At 37.9% G+C, this 19,911-nt stretch overlaps 1 protein-coding gene and 1 non-coding gene across 2 annotated transcripts; one reads left to right on the top strand and one right to left on the bottom strand.

Annotated features, from left to right (window-relative positions):
• Nucleotides 1-405: 405 nt before the first annotated feature.
• On the bottom strand, nt 406-18,959 carry RAB11A (RAB11A, member RAS oncogene family). The gene is made up of 5 exons (XM_027851770.1): nt 18,799-18,959; nt 10,576-10,771; nt 10,144-10,337; nt 8,610-8,690; nt 406-2,239 (listed from the first exon to the last, which is right to left on the bottom strand). Exons 1-5 carry the CDS (start codon nt 18,836-18,838, stop codon nt 2,100-2,102), a joined length of 651 nt encoding a protein of 216 aa, XP_027707571.1. The 5' UTR covers nt 18,839-18,959; the 3' UTR covers nt 406-2,099.
• A 463-nt stretch (nt 18,960-19,422) lies between these two features.
• TRNAQ-CUG lies at nt 19,423-19,494 on the top strand. The gene has a single exon. It is a non-coding gene; the product is annotated as a tRNA-Gln (tRNA).
• The last annotated feature ends 417 nt before the right edge of the window (nt 19,495-19,911 follow it).

Raw genomic sequence — 19,911 nt, 5'->3', positions numbered from 1 at the left:
TAGGCTTGAGCCATAAAACAACCTTTGCCCAGTTAAAAAGAAAAAAAAAAAGGCAATTTCATAAACATCTAGTATGCTAACCACTCTACCTTGTTACTCAAGAAACTGTTGAAAATTTACTTCAATTTTGGGCAAAATAAAGAAATGAAATTCTTTCATGAACTTGGGAACATTATTGTTTATATACCTACAAAGGAATTTCCCTAAAACCATCAGAAGTATAATCACTGTCAAGAAAATTTATCTAATACTTATTTTCAAGGAGAACGGAGTACACATAATTCTGGTTTCATGTATCACTACTCTATAACTCCACACTTACTATCCTAATACAGGACCCTGAATCTTTAATAGTTAGAATATATTCTATGGGTACAGCCAATCACTCAAAGGAAAAATATAATCTGACAACATAGGGAATAGTCCCCCTGTAACTGTTTATTAGAATATGAATATATTTTAAATCAATACCTAAAAAAAAATCAAATTACAGTACATGCATAAAATACAAAGTAACAATTTACAAACAGATCAATAGCATCTTAAGAACCAATACACTAAAAGAATAAAAAGGCTACAAAAGGAAAACAAAGTTACTGACTACAGCAATGCCTTCCGTGTGCCCCACACTTCATGAGCACCGCAAAAGATAAAAGATTTGCCATGAAATACATTAAACTGTGCAGGCCCACATATGTTTCAGGCTCACTCTTTCAATGCCCAAATAACTTTTGGGTCTCTCCTATCACCCTTAGCTTCACTGCAGCTGACACAGCTTTTTAAATTACTTTAGATTAAGCGCTTACTGTTCTCAAAAGGGGGAAAAAAACAATAAAGTATTAGTGTAGGCTTTAGATATTAATAATACAACTGCTTTTGAAAAATGTAGTGGAAAAGAAACATTTCAGAACTGTATAGCTCCTAAGTAGTTCTGTTTAAACTCAGGATGTTCTTTTAGCTTGTGAACTAAAATATATGCTTTTAATTGGATACCACATTAACAGAACCTGACCTTTGGTCATATCTTCAAGACAGTGGAACCCAAGACAAGTTCAATTGTGAAGCTTCATGACATGCTGAAAAACTCAACCAAGTAAAACAGAATTTTAAAAATAATCAAACCATACCTGGTAGTGAGTTTATTGGGAGGGAAAAAAAAAACAACTAGGCCACATTTTACTTAATGGGGGTGATGAAGGAAAAAAACCACACACTTCAAAATTTGGTATTTCTAGCATTGTACAGGTTATTTATTACCTAAGCAATAAAATGCTGCATGACCTGCCACTGTTAAATTAAATCATTTAGGTAGCTCTAGCTGTCTGGTCTCGCTGCAAAGGAGGCACCTCAAATAGAATTCTACCAGTCTACAGCCTGCCATGCTCATCACTTAACATGATGACTGACCCCTACCCTCCTCTCCATACCCAATCACATAGCTACCTCAACTGCAAAAAAATAAAGTAAAATAAAATGATAGTCATTTGCATTTTGCAAAGCAAATCCTTGAATCAGGAAAAGTTTGGTGTGGGTTTTTTCCCTCTTCTCCCCCCATAAATTGATTAAAAAAAAAAACTATTACATCACACAGACCTATTAAGGCATTTTAGAAATTGTCTTTCCAAATGATGGATATTTCTGAAGCTCTTACAATTCCATTTATATTATAGCACAATTTCTAGATTTGGAGAGACTGCACTGAAGGGAGAATACATTTTTTAATAAATTGCTCTGTGGCAAAATGTTTAATTGATACTAAAGTATTCTTTAATTTGATCAGGACCAAAAGGTCTGAGCTTAAACACTTGAGTTTGAGTATTTACCATTGCAATAGACCACCCTGATGGAAAATAAGCAATAATTAAGGAATCCAAACATCCATTTTATTAAACTAAGGCTAGTGAGGGCTTCGCATGAAAATAAGCTGCAGTCATTTGGGACAAGTAGGTGATTTTATAAATTTGAAATAAAAAAAAGACAAAGAAATTCAGAAGTAGTAATGAAACACAAAAAAGTGACCACAAGAATTACAAATATATTTAAATCTCGGACCTGGGGAATGGACTATACACTGCCTTCTAGGGGAGAAGCACAGAGCCTTATATGTTCTGACAACACTGCACCTTTGGCTTGTTTTCAGTGGTTGGAGGGACATGGATAGGAACCACATTGTTGCTTGGAGACATGTCATTTTCACGTCTGTCTGACATTTGCTTCTGAGAAACAATGCGATATATCTCTGCATAAAAAGAAGAAGTATTTAGAATTGTGTATTAATAAAATCCACCAATAGCTGCTATTATATAGGCTTGTGTTAGGGGTAGCTTTCTATTCCAATGGTCAAACAATCGTTTTTCCTCTTCAAGTAGCCAACGTTGTATTACAGTTTCCTTTAGGGAATGAAGAAAAAAAGTTTCTTCTTTATTTCAAAAAAAGAACTCACAAGAGATTAATGAGATATCTAATAGTTTTAAAGATCAACAGATGAACTGAAAGCTTAGACTAAAAATGTCACCACAAGAAAATTCAAAAACCTTGGCCAACAAAAAAAGCCTTAGAACACCACTGCTTCAGTAAAGGACAGGTATAAACCATCTTTATCAGACTCACCATAGATATGTCTGGAACAAAATACGTAACCCAATTTTACAAATATGCTGTTGATTTTTTTTAAGGCAGCCTGATGTAATAGAAAACATTTAAAATGTTTAGCACCTTGGCCCACTGAATGACTTTGAAAGTTATAAATTTTAAATGAATCTTAGAAAACTATATACAAGCATTTTTAAAAACCAATATTGTGAGGCAGGGTAGAATAATAGTTAGAAAACAAGCATCAGCATTGAGGAAGACCTGAGTTTGTCAAGTCAGGCTACAGTGGAATGGCAAGTCATTTAACCTCAGTGATGCAGGCAATTTTCCAAGAGGGTAAACTGCACAGCAAAGGATAAACATCATGATAGAGGGAATTACCAGGTCCCTACCCTGACAAAATCACAGGTCTGCACAAAACAAAAAAATTGGAAAAAGTCACCCCAAAACTGAACTACTTGGCAAGTAAATGACTGAAAAAAATACAAAACTAGCAGAAGTGAGCATATGTATACTTTTTTTTAAAGTGGGGTGGTTTGTACTCTGCTGTATCTTCAAAGAAAGTAACTCTTTGTAAAAGCTAAAAGAAAATATTAATGGCGATGGCAAAGAATGGAATAATTAATCTAGTTTTTCAAGGGTAAACAGAAGGGCAACCAAGCAATCCAACAGCTTAAGAATCAAAGTAGCAGCTTACTACTAAAACAATATATTAGTCATTCTTTTTTTTTCACCATAAACTGGATTTCTTTCCCCTACGCCCAAATTCCTTTGGTTCATTAATTGTGTAAAGCAGTTAAGAAAATTTTAGTGGGTAGAAGTTATAGAATCACAGATTTAGAACTAGATTTTTAGCCTCCTCCATACCACCATTTTACAGAGGAAGAAACTGAAGCCACAGAAGTTAAACGACTTTCCCAATATCAAGCAATAAGTGGCAGAGCCAAGAGTCAATCCAGGATCAATAGAGGAAAAAAGCAAAAAAAATCGATAATTTTTATATCTCAAATATATTATACATATGTAACACATAGAAACATGGAAAAAAGGCCAAGCCAGACTTCTGAGAGCAAGTGAAGATAAATAATTAAAGGATGTGATTACAAAGCAGAAAAGTTGAGAGGCATTATATAGCATTACCCAACTACCAGACAGTCTTTTTTGTAATTGGATCACGGTTTTGTTTCAAGTCGCTATTCTCCTCAGACCTCAGAAAAAAAAGTGTCCAGGAATCAAAGAATTACCAATAAAAGAAAGATAAAAAGAAGAGTTTTACCAAGGTACTGAGATGGAAAAGAGAATTTTTTTCAAAATTAGAAATGGCACAAAAAAGTTGCTTCGTTCACTTAAGACACACCCAGTCACCAGAGGTTAAGAAAGGAAAAACTCTGATAAGGGAGGGAGGAAAAGGAAGCAGCTATCTCTCAGATGGTCTTTGAGTAGAGAAAGAATATTTTAAAAAGAAAAACTAGGAACTCAGGGAACCAGGTAAAATGAGAAAGTTTTCCTTTCTTAAGGGCAATGATATGTATTTAATTTTAGAACTAAATAGATCACATAACTCATATTGGTTAGAAAGGCAGCCTTACTGTGGTGGAAAAAGTCTTGGAATGAGAAGACCTAAATGATTTTTAAATATAACCAACTTACAATTAAACACAAAAATGTAACGTGCACATTTCTACTTTGTGACAAATAGCAGTAATAAGCACATACCTTCAGAAGGATTATGAGGAAGTTAAAAGGTGGTTATGTAGAACAGGAATATAAGCATAGTTTCCAATGCTTTCCCTAATCCAAGCAAGCATCATTTTTAAAAAAGTAGAGGCACAAATTTTGCCACCACCATACAGATATAGCTCTAAATTTCACCAATGTCAAAGGCTGTGCTGAAGGTTCACTTTGGTAAAAATGAAATGTTTCTAAGTCATTCCACCATAGGGGAAATTCCCACAGCATTTAATGTTACAGATATAAAGGGTGTTTTGCTAGTTTCCTATGGGTAAAAGGTTCTACTTTATTGGTTTAATTGCTTTTTTTATTCAAAGAAATGACATGGATAAAAATATTCCAAATTATTGAAAATGAAAAATAAAATATACTACTACTAGTAATATGTTGCATTTAGTAGGTTTATTTTTCATCCATTAATTCTAGCCCACCCCTAAAGGACTCGATATCCCAAGACCACACGTGTTATCAAAAATACTTTGAAAGTATCCTAAACAAGGGGCGACAGATTGTGTTGCTGAAAAGAAACTACTCTAAACTTTAGCTCAATTACCAACACATATCACATTGCAGGACACTCAATTTGGCTCAGAGGTTTAAACCTCTCTAGAATTTAGTGCTACAAATCAATATTATGGTGACTTGGCACCCTGTGAAAGGTTTAATCAAGTCCTGTCTGCAGGATATAGGGCTCATACTATTGCTATTAAGTTGCTCACTTTTGCAAGCATCAAATTCAGTCCAAAGGGCAATATGAAAACAGCTTCTCTACAAAATAGAACCAGTTATTTTTGTAGTAAATGTTACCACCCTGTGCCCCACCCACATAAAAAAAAAATTAGCAGAGTTTTAAGTTGCTATGGATTAGTAACACATAAGGAACCGTAAGCTAAAAAGCATAACTGAAAAGTGGTATGGGTTGACATTTACCACAGAAATCATCAAGTCAGGCATCAAATTAAAGTCTTCAAATAAATAATTCAACATCATAAAGTCAGTTTCTGATCCATTGGTGCTTCCTTCAAAAACTTAAACTTCTAGGGCAAAGAGTATATTCCAGCTGGTTATGTGTTAAACAAGCAATATAATGTGCAGTGGGGAAAGCAGAGGACTTAGGATACAGCCAAGTTTGAATCCTGGTTCAAACGCTAACTGGCTGTCTGAACGCTGAACCTACTTTGGGGGGGGGCCCCCCTAAGGCAATGGAGCTAAGTGACTTGCCCAGGGTCACACAGCTAGTGTTATATGTCTGAGGCCGAATTTGAACCCGGGTCCTCCTGACTCCAGGGCGGGTGCTCTAACCACTGTGCCACCTAGCTGCCCCCTGAACCTATTTTTTCATCAATAAACAGTGATAATGAATATTACTACATACTTCAGCATGTTGTGAAAATAGCTCTTTGTAAACCTTAAAGGGCTATTATATTTATATAATAAGTATGATAACATTTTAAGTTTCCACCAGATGTCAATAATTCCTTCTAGAAACCCTAAAGGCATAGAATAGAATACTCTCCTTTCACCCTTAAGAGTCATCATAACAAAAGTTAAATGAAAAACTTTCCTCCTCTGACAATCAGGCCCCTGAAAGAAATTGGAAGAATCTGGGTAGCAGTGAAATAACTTTTATTCACCCTTGAGTTCAAATACTTCTCTAGGAGGAGTGTGCTTTGATGCCCACAAGCTTCCTGTCTCTGCCAACAACATTTTATAAATAAAAATATCAACTGATTTAGGGAATAATAACATTGATTAAACTCTCCACTCGGCATCCCCCAAATCTAATTCCTCCCCAATTACAGAAGAAACTTAAGAGTATTCTTTGTAGCTTTAACTTTTTAAAGTGGAAAAAAGATGAAGCCTAGAGGAACAATGCCTTGCACTGTGTAATGTCTACTTATGAAGCAAACCATCCAATTCGTTCAATAGTCGGAAGAAAAAAATCTAGTACACACTTGGCAGAGCCTGACTTCACTGGCATGAAAATACAGTTATTTTAAGCAGGGAGGAAGACACAGGCACACCTACAGGCATACATCTTCAACTTGGTGATAGCCAGAGGTGAAAGTTAACAAGATTTATATGGAGAGGGCTGAAGGTTGGGAACAAAATTAATCTATGAGGGTTGAGCAAACTGGAGCCCTCAAGCCAAATCTAGCCTGTTGCCTGTTTTGGTATGGCCCCCAAGAGTCAAAAAAAAAAAAACCAAAAACAAAACAAGAAACAGTTCTATATAATTGAGAATCATGAAGTTGTAGTATGTAAAGCTTTAATGTAAATGAAATTTAAAATGACTAGCTTTTCTCTTATTGACCTAAAGCAGCCTAAATTGAATTTTGACACAAAATGCTATCCACAATAGTGGCTGGTCACCTAAGTGAGGCTTTGCATTCATGTTCCCTGATGACTCTAATTCATTTATAGAAACAGAATGTCACAGGTAGAAGATACTTCAAAATTCTCTAATTTCACACCCCTCCCCCCTTTATAGCCAAGTCTTAAGAATTTCAATGACTTACATAAAGTTAGTGGTAGAGCTAGGCCCAGAATCCAGGCTGATTAGCTTTTAATCCAAGTCCTATTGTCTTTCTTTTCTAACATCTCTTGTATATAGCTGACTCACCTCAAACCACAACTACTGCAATAGCCTGATGGCTGTTCTCCCTTTCTTCAGTGTCTCCTCACTTCAGTCCATCCTCCACTAAGCTTCCAAAGCGATCTTCCTAGAGCTCAAACATGACCAGGTCAAGCCCTCATTCAATGAACTCCAATGGCTCCCTATCACTTCCAGGATAAAATATAAAATCCTTTGATTACCATTCAAAGTCCTTCTTACCCTGGTCCCCTTGGTACATTTTCAGTCTGCTTAACACCTTACTCACCCCAATTTTTTCTGTGTGATCCACTGATACTGACCTCCTCGCTATTACTCAAACAAGACACTCCATCTTCCAGCTCTGGGCATTTTTACTGGCTCTCCCCTATGCCTGAAATTCTCTCCCTCCCAGCTTCCTTCAAGTCCTAGCTAACATCCCACTTCCTACAAAAAGACTTTCCTGATCTCCTTCAAATTCCAGTGTCTTCCCCTGTTGATTATCTCCAATTAATTCTCTATTTATCTTGTCTGTGCATAGTTGTTTGCATATTGTCTCCTCCATTAGACTGTAAGCTCCTTGAGAGCAGGAACTTTTTTTTGGCCTTTCTTTGTATCCCTACCACTTAGCACTGTGCCTGGCAAACAGTAGATGCATAAATGACTACTAAGTTATTGACAGTGTCCTTCCCATTATGACATGCTATCTCTAGATTAACACAGATGGTCATGAAAAGTGTAGGATTTGTGGTCATGCTGTAGAGTTAATCACTTCTTGCTTTTTATATAAAAGGACAATTCAGAGAACAGGTCCAAAAAAAGATGCTTCACCTAAAAGCCATTTCAAAAGCATCTGACAAGCCCCTGACCTAATTCTTCTTAGCCTCTTTTTGAAACAGAATGTGAAAACTTGTAAATTATCCATATTGAATTAGTTTCTTCACAAAGTTACTTTTCCCAACATTCTCGACTATTTCATTTTGTACAGTGGTACAGAAGACAATGGCGGGGGGGGGGACTCAGTCTATTGCCATATTTAAACTCCAATAAAATTTTAGCCAAATGCAAATAAGCTACAAAAATGTTCAAAGTCTTACATTCCTGAGGCTGCCTTGGTCTGTATATCCACATTCCAAAATAGCTAAGAGCTTAAAACTCTGATCCTCGTCCACTACTATTCCAGCCTTTTCTGGATACTAATACGCCTGCCTGATTTTACCTAGCATGAAACACCTTGTTTTTTACATGTCAAGAGAGAACACTGTTGAAGATTTTTCTCATTTTAACTTAAAGAAATGAAAAACAGACATGCTCAAAGATCTACTAACGTATTTTCGAGCTAAACAGACCCACTGCTGGTATTTACCTAGTGAAAGTACATTCAAGCATAACTTTGTGCTTACTATCACGGGGAAGAGAACAGAAAAAAGAGAAGTGAACAAACTGTTTCCAAAATATTACTTGTCTAGAGGTCAGGTAGTTTTAGATGGCAAAATTCAATGAGCAAGAATTGTGACTAATTCTGTGCTCTGTACTGTTATTACAACATTGAGAGTTTTCAAATTATATTCACTGTGCAGTACCCTCAGATGGGCATGATATTTATTTTCAATTTCCAGGCTCATTTATTTAAACACAACATGTTACCCAATCTTCAATTCCAACTGGTATGAATTCAAAATATAAGCCTTACCTGTCAGGATTGTCTGGAAAGCAGCTTCTACATTTGTAGAGTCTAAAGCAGATGTCTCAATAAATGACAAGCCATTCTTTTCTGAGGGAATACAAACAGAGCAAAAAACCCTCTGAAGTAATCATTAACAACCAGATCAGGTCTTAATACAAATAATGAAATGATCTGTAACAAAAACATACCCCTAATAGTGGAAGTAATAGAATTTTCTGGATCATACTGCCTCAATTTTTTAGGCAGCCCCATCATTATGCTACATTTATTTTACTGGATTCATATGTTCCTCCCCATCCCCCTTACCCAAACGAGTTCATGCACAGCCTTGTTGAAAACAACACATCAAGAGGATACATCCAAAGCATCACTAAAGGTAGGAAAACTATTCAACCCAAAACATAGTTTACTTATACATGTATCAATCTTGGTCCTTTTACATCCTCTCCCCAAGATGTAACCACACTTTTAAAACAGCACAATGACTTCTACATAGGAGGTATCTAAGTGTTTTTGAGTTGAACAATAAATTACATATTCCATTTGCCTGTATCAATCGAAACAAGCTTCTTACCCAATCCACTAAAAATAGAAAATTTCATTTAATACACTCAATAATAAGTCAAACAAATATTATAAGAAAGCAACATGCTACAATATAAAGAATACTAGACTAGGAGTCAGGAGACGTGGGTTCAAGCCCTTGTTTTCTGCCACTAACTCATTCTGTGACTGAGAAAGGCATACCAACTTTCTATCTGTTTTTACTGTTGCATTTGGTTGTCCACAAGGTCTTTAAGGGAGAAGAACCTGGGATTTTAAAGATAAACCAAATGCTAAAATACTGAATGCAAGGTGACTCTAGTAACCTAACACAGTGACTCACTGGTCAAGAGTGCTTGGACTCTTTTTACCACTCACTCGGCAACACCTACAAGGGTTTGATGTGCTTTTAGGCGTATAAGGACTTTAACAAGATGAATTGAGAATGACAGTAAAGCACAGAACATTTCTGAACAGAGATCTTGCCTATTCTTTCACGGAGCTACCAGGAAAAGAGCAAGAGCTGCACTCACACTTTTACCTATGGAAACACAGGCAGCACAGTCCATAAAGAGAAGTGACACAGCTATCACTTCTGACTGGTTTTTTTCTGGGCCACACCTCTTGGTGCTGAGTATGTATGGTCTAGGCCAGTAGGCACAAGACATTACAACTACACCAAAGCACAGGAGGGAGTCTTCTCCATTGGAGTTATCAAGGAGAGTGAGACAATGTTGCAGCAGTGTGTAGTAAACACACCGGTAATGGGGTTAAGTGTTTACAACAAATAAGGACTACGTGTAAGAAACCTGGAGCCCTACATCCCATGTCACCACAAATTTGCATATAACTCATGCATAGACACCTATTTCACTATTAGAAGGATGAAAAAACATTCTTAAAATATCATTTTAAAATCAAGTACTCTTCCCAATAGCACAAAGCAAAGAACCATCTCAGGTAAGAGTCTTACCATACAAGTTGGGTCACTCATTACCTGCAAAGGCTCTTGCTTCATCTGTAGGGACTGCTCTGAGATGACGTAAATCACTTTTGTTGCCCACAAGCATGATAACAATGTTACTATCTGCATGATCTCTCAGTTCTTTCAGCCACCGTTCTACATTTTCATATGTAAGATGTTTAGCAATATCATAAACCAGCAAGGCACCTACTGCTCCACGATAATAACTGAAAAACAGAAAAAATTTCTATTAAAAGACCAACTTTAAAATGAAAGGCAGGTAGGGTAGGGTCCAATCACAATGAAATAGATTCTTACAACTAGATTTAAAAATCCTTAAATGATAGTTAAGTTCTCCCTAGAATAAAGTTATGGACACTTGCACATTTCACAACGCCACACTTTCACCCAAACTAATTCAATTGCTGCAAACTGCTTCATAGAACTTGGATCTCCTTGACTTACGCTGATGTTATAGCCCGATATCGCTCTTGTCCTGCTGTGTCCCATATTTGTGCCTTTATTGTTTTCCCATCAACCTGGATGCTTCTTGTTGCAAACTCCACACCAATGGTACTCTTGCTTTCCAGATTAAATTCATTTCGAGTGAAACGAGACAGAAGATTACTCTTTCCTACACCAGAGTCTCCAATGAGGACAACTGAAAAGGGGGGAAAAAAGAGGCAATGCTAAGTAGTTAAGAGGAAAACAGTACTATACTTTGCTTCTAGGGAAGTAAAATTTAGCTTAACTAACAATAAATAAGAGTCCCCACTTTTAACTGTTTGATTTTCCCCAAAAGAATTCAGTAGAACATGTACCCTGCTTCTGCTACTGCACTGGTAAGATTAATTTCATTTTTTTTTTACCATTGTCTTCCCAAACATTGATTATTACATAAATATTTAATTAGTTCATGCATTACTAAGACACCTTCTCTACGTACAATTTAAACTCTAAGTCTACTGAATTGACAACAGCTAATGTATTAACCACAATGAAAGTTAATACCAAAAATACTATCTTATACGACAGTAACTTGAAGATGATACTGTGCAGTCCACCAAATACAGAGTTGGAAGAGACAAAAGTATCTGACAAACAGCAAGATAATAAACGGTTAGGGATGGTATGTGCAGAATGCCCCACTCAATTTCACTGAAATCTGGATGTATTCTCAGGACTCACACCCCAGGCTAGTGCCAAAGGAAACACCAGGTTTAAAAAAATCTCACCACCCAGAGCACAGAAACTAAAATGGCCCTTTAATACTTTTATTTATCAGACTGGCAAGAAGCCACAGACAGAAAAGACTGCTAAGGACACTAAAGTGAGACCCTTAGGGTAGTGACTAATAATTTGGACTTGCTATGAGTCAAAGCAATCATAGCTAAGGGGGGCTTACGGTTACACTTATAACTTTTTGATATTTAAAAAATAGGTTTTGATTACAAGAATATACAATCCCATGACAAGGACCCATTTTATAATTCTCACAGCTCAGCACAATGTTTATAAGGTACACAGAAAGATACTTTGATGATACTAGATTCTAAATGTGGGCACTGCCCTACAACAGAGACCACTTCTCTATAATTTAAGAGAGTTTGCAACTTACTGAGGCTGAAAAGTCATTACCATGCTGCCAACACGCTTCTCCAAGCATAGCTAGGCTGAGCTTTGTCTAACAAGATAAATTATTTTATCATGAAAATTTACTGACAAGTAAAAGTGATTACTTTTAAACCAAAAGAACAAAATTTACACATGTGATTATGCATTTAATATTTCAAAAGTGAGAAATGGGAGTTTAAAAGCATTTTCCTCTTAAAGAATAAAATGAGTTTCAGAATTTATTTTAATGTAGTTTGATTATATTAACTGCCTTTGCCAGGTCTTACTTACCTTGTAGACAATAGAATGGGTTGAAGTATTTTTTGCAAACAAAGAGGAAAAGTTTTATTATCTTAAGACAGAAAACATTCCTGATATTAAATTGTAGTTCCCAACCTTCCAAACTAACTAGTGGTTCTATAAACCAGGTCCAGAAAAATTAACATAACAAAGTTAACAGTAACAAATAAGGGAGTGCCTTATAAAAGGGACAAGGCATATGGGGGGAAGGGGATGGAGAGATAGAGGGTTGGAAAAGCTCACTGTACTCTGGCCAGAGAGCAAAGACAGTCCATTATGCATTCCTTCCTTGCCACAAGATCGGATACAAGCTGGCCTCTAGACAGTCTTGGAGGGAGCTACTTTATCAAAAGCATATCTTTCTGGCTTCCTCTGTCAGCTGATTCAGCAAGAAATCCTCCAGGACTGCAATGACTGCATGCAGCACAAAGTATAGTTGTTTTTAAATGTTAACATGATTAATCCATAGATGTCTTAAGAGACTATGACAAAAGATGTATGTTAAATGTTAAGTAGGATGATAGATTTAGATCTAGAAAGCAGCCTAGAGGTCAACCCCTTCATTTTACAGTTGAGGAAACTGAGGCCCAGGAAAACTAACTGTTAAGTGATTTGCCCAGGATCAAGACTGAGCTATCTTCCAGACAAGTCCAGAATTTTACCTACTACCTAAATATGTCAGCTACCAAAGTCTACCTTCTGGATGGGAAATCAAATCCATCATTATGCTTACAAATAGGTCAAGTCCAATTTTCTGCTATATTAAGAAGAATACTCAGGAACTCTCCATTTCTGTTCTCACTACCTGGCGGAGGTATAAACACCTAACATGAGGGTGGAGCAGGAAGAGTAACCGAAGAGCCCATGTTTTATTACTCTTCCCCTTCACAAGACACTCTGATGTTCTGGCCCTTGGAGAATTAGTCATTTAGTTCAAAGACACACCATACCCATTAGAAAGGTATCATCTTAAAAGAGCCAACCATGATAAAATGCACCATATGTAAAATCTAAGAAACCAATCCCACAAAAAATATACAATGGCTTTAAGTAGGTGGCTTGTTTTTTTTTTTATATAAGTTTAGCATTCTGGTTAAAAAAAAAAAGGCCAAACAGATCTGTCTGTCAGAATGCTGAAAGTTATGATTGCTTCATTCCCAATTTCAGGTTCAGACTGATATTGATCTAGTTTTACAACCTAAAATCTTTACGTAATTGCCTCAAAAAACAGACTGATGCTAAAATAAACATATTTAGTTGCAAATTGAAATTAAATTGCTTAAAATTTTTCATATCAAACCAATAACAGATAGCCTATAAAATTAATTTTAGCCATTTTAAATTTTAACATGCTTACCTGAAAACAGTATACTAAATACACAATTTATAGCTAAACATGACCACAGATTCATTAAATTAAATCATAAGTTAGATATTCACAGTAGCAAATTTAACTTTTTACACTCAACACTACCTAAAATATGAAAAACTACAGAATATGACAGCTATCTCCAGTTGGAAATGTATAAGAATACCAAAGGTAAGCCCTACTTTGGGAGAACAAAAAATTCTAAAAGACATCTAGAAGATAATGGTTTTATTGGCACAGTGTTGCTAAGAACACAGTGGGAGGCTGGCTCAAAATTCAACACAGAAGGCTCAAAATTCAACAACAACTGAATTCCATTCAGTTACCAATACTACTGCATATTTCATCTGAGATTTCGTGAAGGGGCTCAGTCTATTAAAAGATAGGAGCAAAATTCATGAAAAACCACCCTTAGTCAAAATGAGTAGAACTTAAGTTCATCAAAAGAGCAGCAAAATAAACTTAAATATTTAATGAGATAACACATATAGCACTTTGCAAACCACAAAGCATTCTATAAGTGCAGTTATTATTAATATTATGTTTAAAAGGTTTAAATTTATAGAGTAACCTCACTGGCTTTGACAGGAAGAAACTAAGTTATTTTTCCTCCTAGATGCTTAAATTTATCTAATTTTTTACCACAGAAAACATTTTATTTCATGAAAAATAACAGTAGGTATTTTCTACCTTAAAAAATGTTAAAGTCAAAACTATGCAAGATTACTATTCATATTCTTTACTTCTTGGGAAAGGATCTCAAGTGCCTACCTATTTTAAAACATTTCAAGTAAAAAAGAAATTCATTTGAGTGTTGTAAGCCATATGAAAAGTACTGCTGTAGATAAAAAATTTTAAACATCTTCAGCAATTCAAAAATCTAATAATATAAACCCAGAACTACCACTACTGAGCTAAATAAATTAAGCTAATGAATTATCAACATCAATTCTTAAGTAATACTTAACTTTGTAAAATATATTAAATATCAGAGACACTACAAAAACCATATAAACACCAACATTCATATTATTTAATGATAATAGCTAACATCTTTATAGCACTTACTATATGCCAGGCACTGAACTAAGCACTTTATCATTATTATTTCATTTGATCTTCACAACCCAGTCTAAGTAGATGCCACTATTATCCTCATTTAAAGATGAGGAAACTGAGGAAAACAGTGGTTAAGTGACTTACCCAGGGTCCCAAAAGTAGTAAGCTCTATCTACTGTGCCATCTACTTTTTAAATAGTCCTTAAATAATAAATCCAACCATATTATTTTATTATAGATTCTAAGTGTTAGGCTATTTAACACAACAAATATCCAAAGAATAAAAGTCTCAATATCACTAGTCTTTCTAAAAAAGACATTTCCAATGTGCACACTTATACAAGTATTCCAGCAACAAAACACATTTTAAAGAGAATAGTACATGCCTGTCTGAAGTCTTCATAATTTTTCCAGATTCAACACCATATCTTACTCAATGTAAAGCTGAAAAAGAAAAACTAAAACACAAGGCAAAGTTCCTACAAGCAGTTTCTACTGACAATCATCTGAGAGTTAATTACTAGTGGGAGAAAAGGAGAAGTAAATTTGCTGGTTCATCTATTTCTAATCAATGGAATACCCACTCAGAAACATTTCTAGAAAAATGTGACTAATTGGCCTTGTATCTAAAATGAGGCTTGCAACTTCCTGGAGGGCAAAGAAAGTGATCTTCTTTTGAAGAAATCAATAAGCATTTTTTAAGGGCCTACTATGTGGCAGATGCTGTGCTAGCATTGCTCAAGCCAGCAATCTCTTCATATCTCATCTTGCTGCACTCCTTTGGACTTTACCTTTGCCCCCCCCCCACTCCTTTTCATTTTACTTTTGTGTAGTCTTCCTCTGTTAGATAATAAGCTCCTTAAGGGAAGATACTGTCTTTATTTTTCTTATTTATATCCCTGGTACTTAGTACAGTGCCTGGCACATAGTAGGGACTTAAGAAATGTTTACTGACTGACTGCTAGGCAATGAGGATATGAATGCAAAAGTGTGAAATAACATGCTTATGATTTTACATTCTACTCTGGTGAAGAAAAAGGACAGAAGTTCACAGATAAGAAAATACAAGATATATACTAAATAATGAGGTGAGGATGGTATGTAATAATTGGGAAAATCAGGGAAGATCTCTTAAAGGAGGTTGCACCTGAGCTTAAAAGGGAACCTTAGAGAAGTTCTGGGTACCCAGAGTCACTGAAAGAAAAGAGAGCATTCCAACTATGGGCATATATGTCTCACACACATACACACACCACCACCTCCCTGCCCCCAACACTTCCAACATTAAAAAAGAAAAAAAAGGGACAAAGGCAGGAAATAGTATGTGAGAGGGAGGGTAAATAGATGGCAGAAGCACCAAGTGCATAATGGAGACTAATGTGTAATCAGCCTAGAAAGATAGGCTAGAACCAAATTGTGAAGGTCTTTAAATGTCAAAGTAGTTTGTATTTAATCCTAAAGGTAATGTGGAGCCACTGAAGTTTCTTGAGCAAGGAGTAACATGGTCAGATCTCTACTTTTTTTCTTTGTTATCTACTCCAGTGAGTAGTACACATTAGCTGCTCAAATACTAGTTGAACAAACATTTAATCACACAAAAGAACATCAAGGTCAAATCCACTAAGGCTTTAACATAGTTAAGCCATTTCCTCAGCTTGACCCATCTCCTTTGAAACAACCTTCCGCAGTCACAATCTGAGATTCCCTTTCCCCTTGGAGTCTCCTACCATACTTTTAATTGCACCTCCACACTCAAGACAGTAGTTATTCATAAGCAGTCTTCCAGGGTGGGAGTGGACAAAGTTCATCCCCTAAAAATTTCATGTGATCTTCCTGTCAATACTCCCTTTTAGACATCTACATCCTAATATAATATTAAAACTAATTTCAAAGACTCTACTTTTTCTAACTGGATAGGGGTGCAAGCTTTCAGCTACTCCTGGAAACCATTTAGTCAGCTGGAAAAGATCTACCTTCTACCTAGAGATGGCCACACCTCATGGGGATGATGTAACTCATACTAGGACATAAGACAGTCAAGGTTCTTCGGCACTTTAATATGGTAATTCCACAGTTTCCAGATTTGCTAAATAATCCCCAAAGCGAAATGCATTGCAGCAACCTAAAATTTGAATACAAGTAGAAATGCTTTTCTCAGCAGGAATTTTGAAATTCCCTTCCTTAACTAACATCTAGACTTCTGTTTTATGAAAATATTAAAAGTTTAAAATTAACAAATTAACTTGTAAAATGTAAAAGATATTGTAAAAATATATTTGAGTATTTAAGTATCCTGATGCATATAATAAAGCTTTACAAGTCTAAAAGTTTAGGTTAAAAAATAAACCATCACTGAGGAGGCCACAACTTCAATGGTTTAAATCCCAAACTCTTTTGCTTAACTTTATTAAACCCATTTTAAAATAATTTTTAAAAATATTAAATAAGTTTACTTCTTTGAACCTGATACCATAAAACCAAAAAAGTAAAGACATAAGCTTCCCTTCCTAATTTTTGTGTCTAACTTTTGTGTTCAAAAACCTAAAGAAGGCACATAATTGTTCTGAAAGCAGGAAAGATGAGCAGTTTTTCAGATGGAAAAAGAAGGGGTTTTTAGAACATTAAAATCAAGTTTCTGTTTTATATTCTGGAAAGTCTATTACTACAAAGTACTCATCCTAAATTTAAGTACCTATTGCTGTTTCACTTTACTTAAAATCTCCCCTTAAAGAACTAATCCTAAAGTCTCATGAGGCTCGTTTTAAATACTTTTTCAATGAACTGTCTTCTGAAAATACACATTCCACTTTCCATATGAGATTTCTAAAATTCCCCATTTGCAGTAGTTCTATAAACATTCTTTAAAATGTGGGAAAAGATACGCAAACAAGCTGTCCAAAACCTGAAGACCGACAATTTACTGGGATAGGACTCCCAAGCAAAAAGAGGAAATGAGTTCATTAGCAGATAACTGCTGGAAGATTTGCAAAAACTAATGTTTCCTGCAGCATTAAGCACCAAATCTAAGAATAGGTGCTAACCAATGGCAAAGCTAGAAATAGTCAATCTGCCCCAACACCCCTTTTAAACTCCACCCTCAACAGTAAAGCTTTAGTATCAATGGTTTCTCCTTCCTTAATAACAATCTTGGTTCAGCACCTTACTGCTGGCTGCTCTCCTAATTCAAGTGCAGAAATATACAACCAACAGAGGCTGTAAAATGATTCATTTTACAGACTACAATCTCTCACGCTGAAAGGAGTTACCCTTCATCTTTGTTTATCAAGAACTATAAGGATTCTCTTTCTGGGCAAAACCACATTCAGTAGTTTTCTAACCCCTCCAGTATTGTGTCTATGGGAACTAAGCACTTATGCGCTGTAAAAAGAGATATTACATATGGCCAAATGCATACACACCTTTTTTTTTCTTTTTAAGGGAATACCTGAGGGAGTTACTAGGACCATTCCTTTCTCACCCTCTGAACACAGCTAGGTTGGGTCCTCCCGATGTTGCAGCAGCAAACAACCAGACCATAGCGATAAAACAGGCCTATGTGTGTGCAGCACACAATCTTTCCTGCTCAGCAACTGGGCCTTCAGGTCTGGCAAGGTGAACAACCCCCACCCATCAGCAACCCCTTCCCACAAGCAGAGTCAGAGGGCCACCCTTCCCTGCCCTGCCCTGCCGGAGGACAGGGAGCGGTCAAGGAGCAAAGGGGATAGGCATGAAGTCATGCAAGCCTCCTGGGTCACTGCGACGAGCGCGGTGGTTTGCTTCTCTCTTCTTTTTTGGCGAGGGGTGGGGGGCAAAAGGAAGGAAAGCATAATGTCTTTTGCCTCCAAATCTGCAAGCACTTACTAAGCACCTACTATGTGCCAGGCACTGTGATAAATAAGCACTGGGGATACAAAACACTCCTCCCCTTAAAACCCCCGCCAATCTCAGGATCCTATTCTAACTGGGGGAGGGAGAGACAAGCGAAGGGGACACAAGCTAGGCCGGGGTAAGCAGAGAAAGGTGCCCTCGGTTCCCAGGTGTAGTGGGCGGAGTCGAATGAAGAAAGGAAGACAGCAGGGTTAGGAAGAGATAGAGCTAGGCCCGGAGAGAGGAACCGAGGCCCGGGGCCGGGCGGAGGATGGGGTGGGAAGGGGAGGGACGACGAGGGGTCGCACCAAAGGGGGGGAGGTGTTGGCGCTAAAGTGGGAGGAGGAGGCGGCGGCCTGCAGGGCCGAGGCTCGGGGCCACCTCTCAGAAAGTGGATGGAACTAACCCGGCCCTAGCCCCGTCTCGGCCCCGGGGGCAGCCGGCTGGAGGGGGGAGGGGCGCCGAGACCGCGGCCTCACCTTTGAAGAGATAGTCGTACTCGTCGTCTCGGGTGCCCATGGCGCGTCACGGGGGGCAGAGGAGCCGGAGCGGCAGTCGGGCGGGGGAAGGGGCGTCACTTCAGGGGGAGCTGGAGCCTGAGCCGCCGCAGAGACTTAGGAGCCGGACTAGAGTAACGCGCCCCTCCCTGCCGCTGCGCCACTTCCGCCGGCCCGCCCCGCCCACTCTCCCTCCCGGGAAGTCCTTCCGGGGAGCGGGCTCCACCCTCCACGGACTCGGGCTCCTACTCGTTCCCCAAACTCCCCCTCCCTACCTCCCCCACCCGGCGCTGGCCCGGGTTCGCTCGCACGCGCTCCCGCCCGCTCTATTCGTAGTCTAGCCCGGGAGGGCGCGAGCTCGAGCGCCGGCGTACCGGGCCGTGAGGAGGGATGCTCCCCTTACCCACCATACCGAAAGCACTGAAGTGAAACTGAGGCAGGTCACTCCTGCAAAGCACACGAACCCGCCCGCTCGCCCCTCTGACAGCCCGGAACTCTAGGGTTCCGGGAGACCTCTCTGTGGCAGGGCAGGGAGGGAGTAGGTCTCTTGGTGGGGGCGGGGCTAGCTAACGATAAGAGAGCCTTGAGCGCGGCTTGAGGTATGGCGGTTCCATGGTGTAATGGTTAGCACTCTGGACTCTGAATCCAGCGATCCGAGTTCAAATCTCGGTGGAACCTGCAAGGTAACATTTTTTCCAAGGCTCCTCCGGTCCTTTAAAGACAGCTTTCTCTTCTAATTCTACCCCGCCACATTCATTCATTCACCAATGATTAAGTTCCTAATCCAACACTTAGTAGGTACTGTTAGGTGCAGAGCTGCACGGAAACTAAGGTATTGTCAATGACTTTATATTCTTTTTAAAAATTATTTTTTTAAATGTGTTGTGATTAGGAACCTGACAAACATCAATATGAGCATTTCCATATAAAAAGAAAAAAAGAAGAAAAAAGGATTGTACGTGAAACCACGCTTTGAGGAAGAAATTCAGCATGTTACTTCGGAACCTGTCCCGATTGTGTTTCCCTCTGAGTTTCCTGTTCTCTTTGCATTGTTAATGCTTCATTGACCAGCAATCACTTTTTCCCTTTTTTGGC

Source organism: Vombatus ursinus, unplaced genomic scaffold (assembly GCF_900497805.2).
Source record: "Vombatus ursinus unplaced genomic scaffold, bare-nosed wombat genome assembly UNPS02009205.1, whole genome shotgun sequence".
Classification (NCBI taxonomy): Eukaryota; Metazoa; Chordata; class Mammalia; order Diprotodontia; family Vombatidae; genus Vombatus; species Vombatus ursinus.
This window is presented reverse-complemented; position numbering and strand designations above follow the sequence as displayed.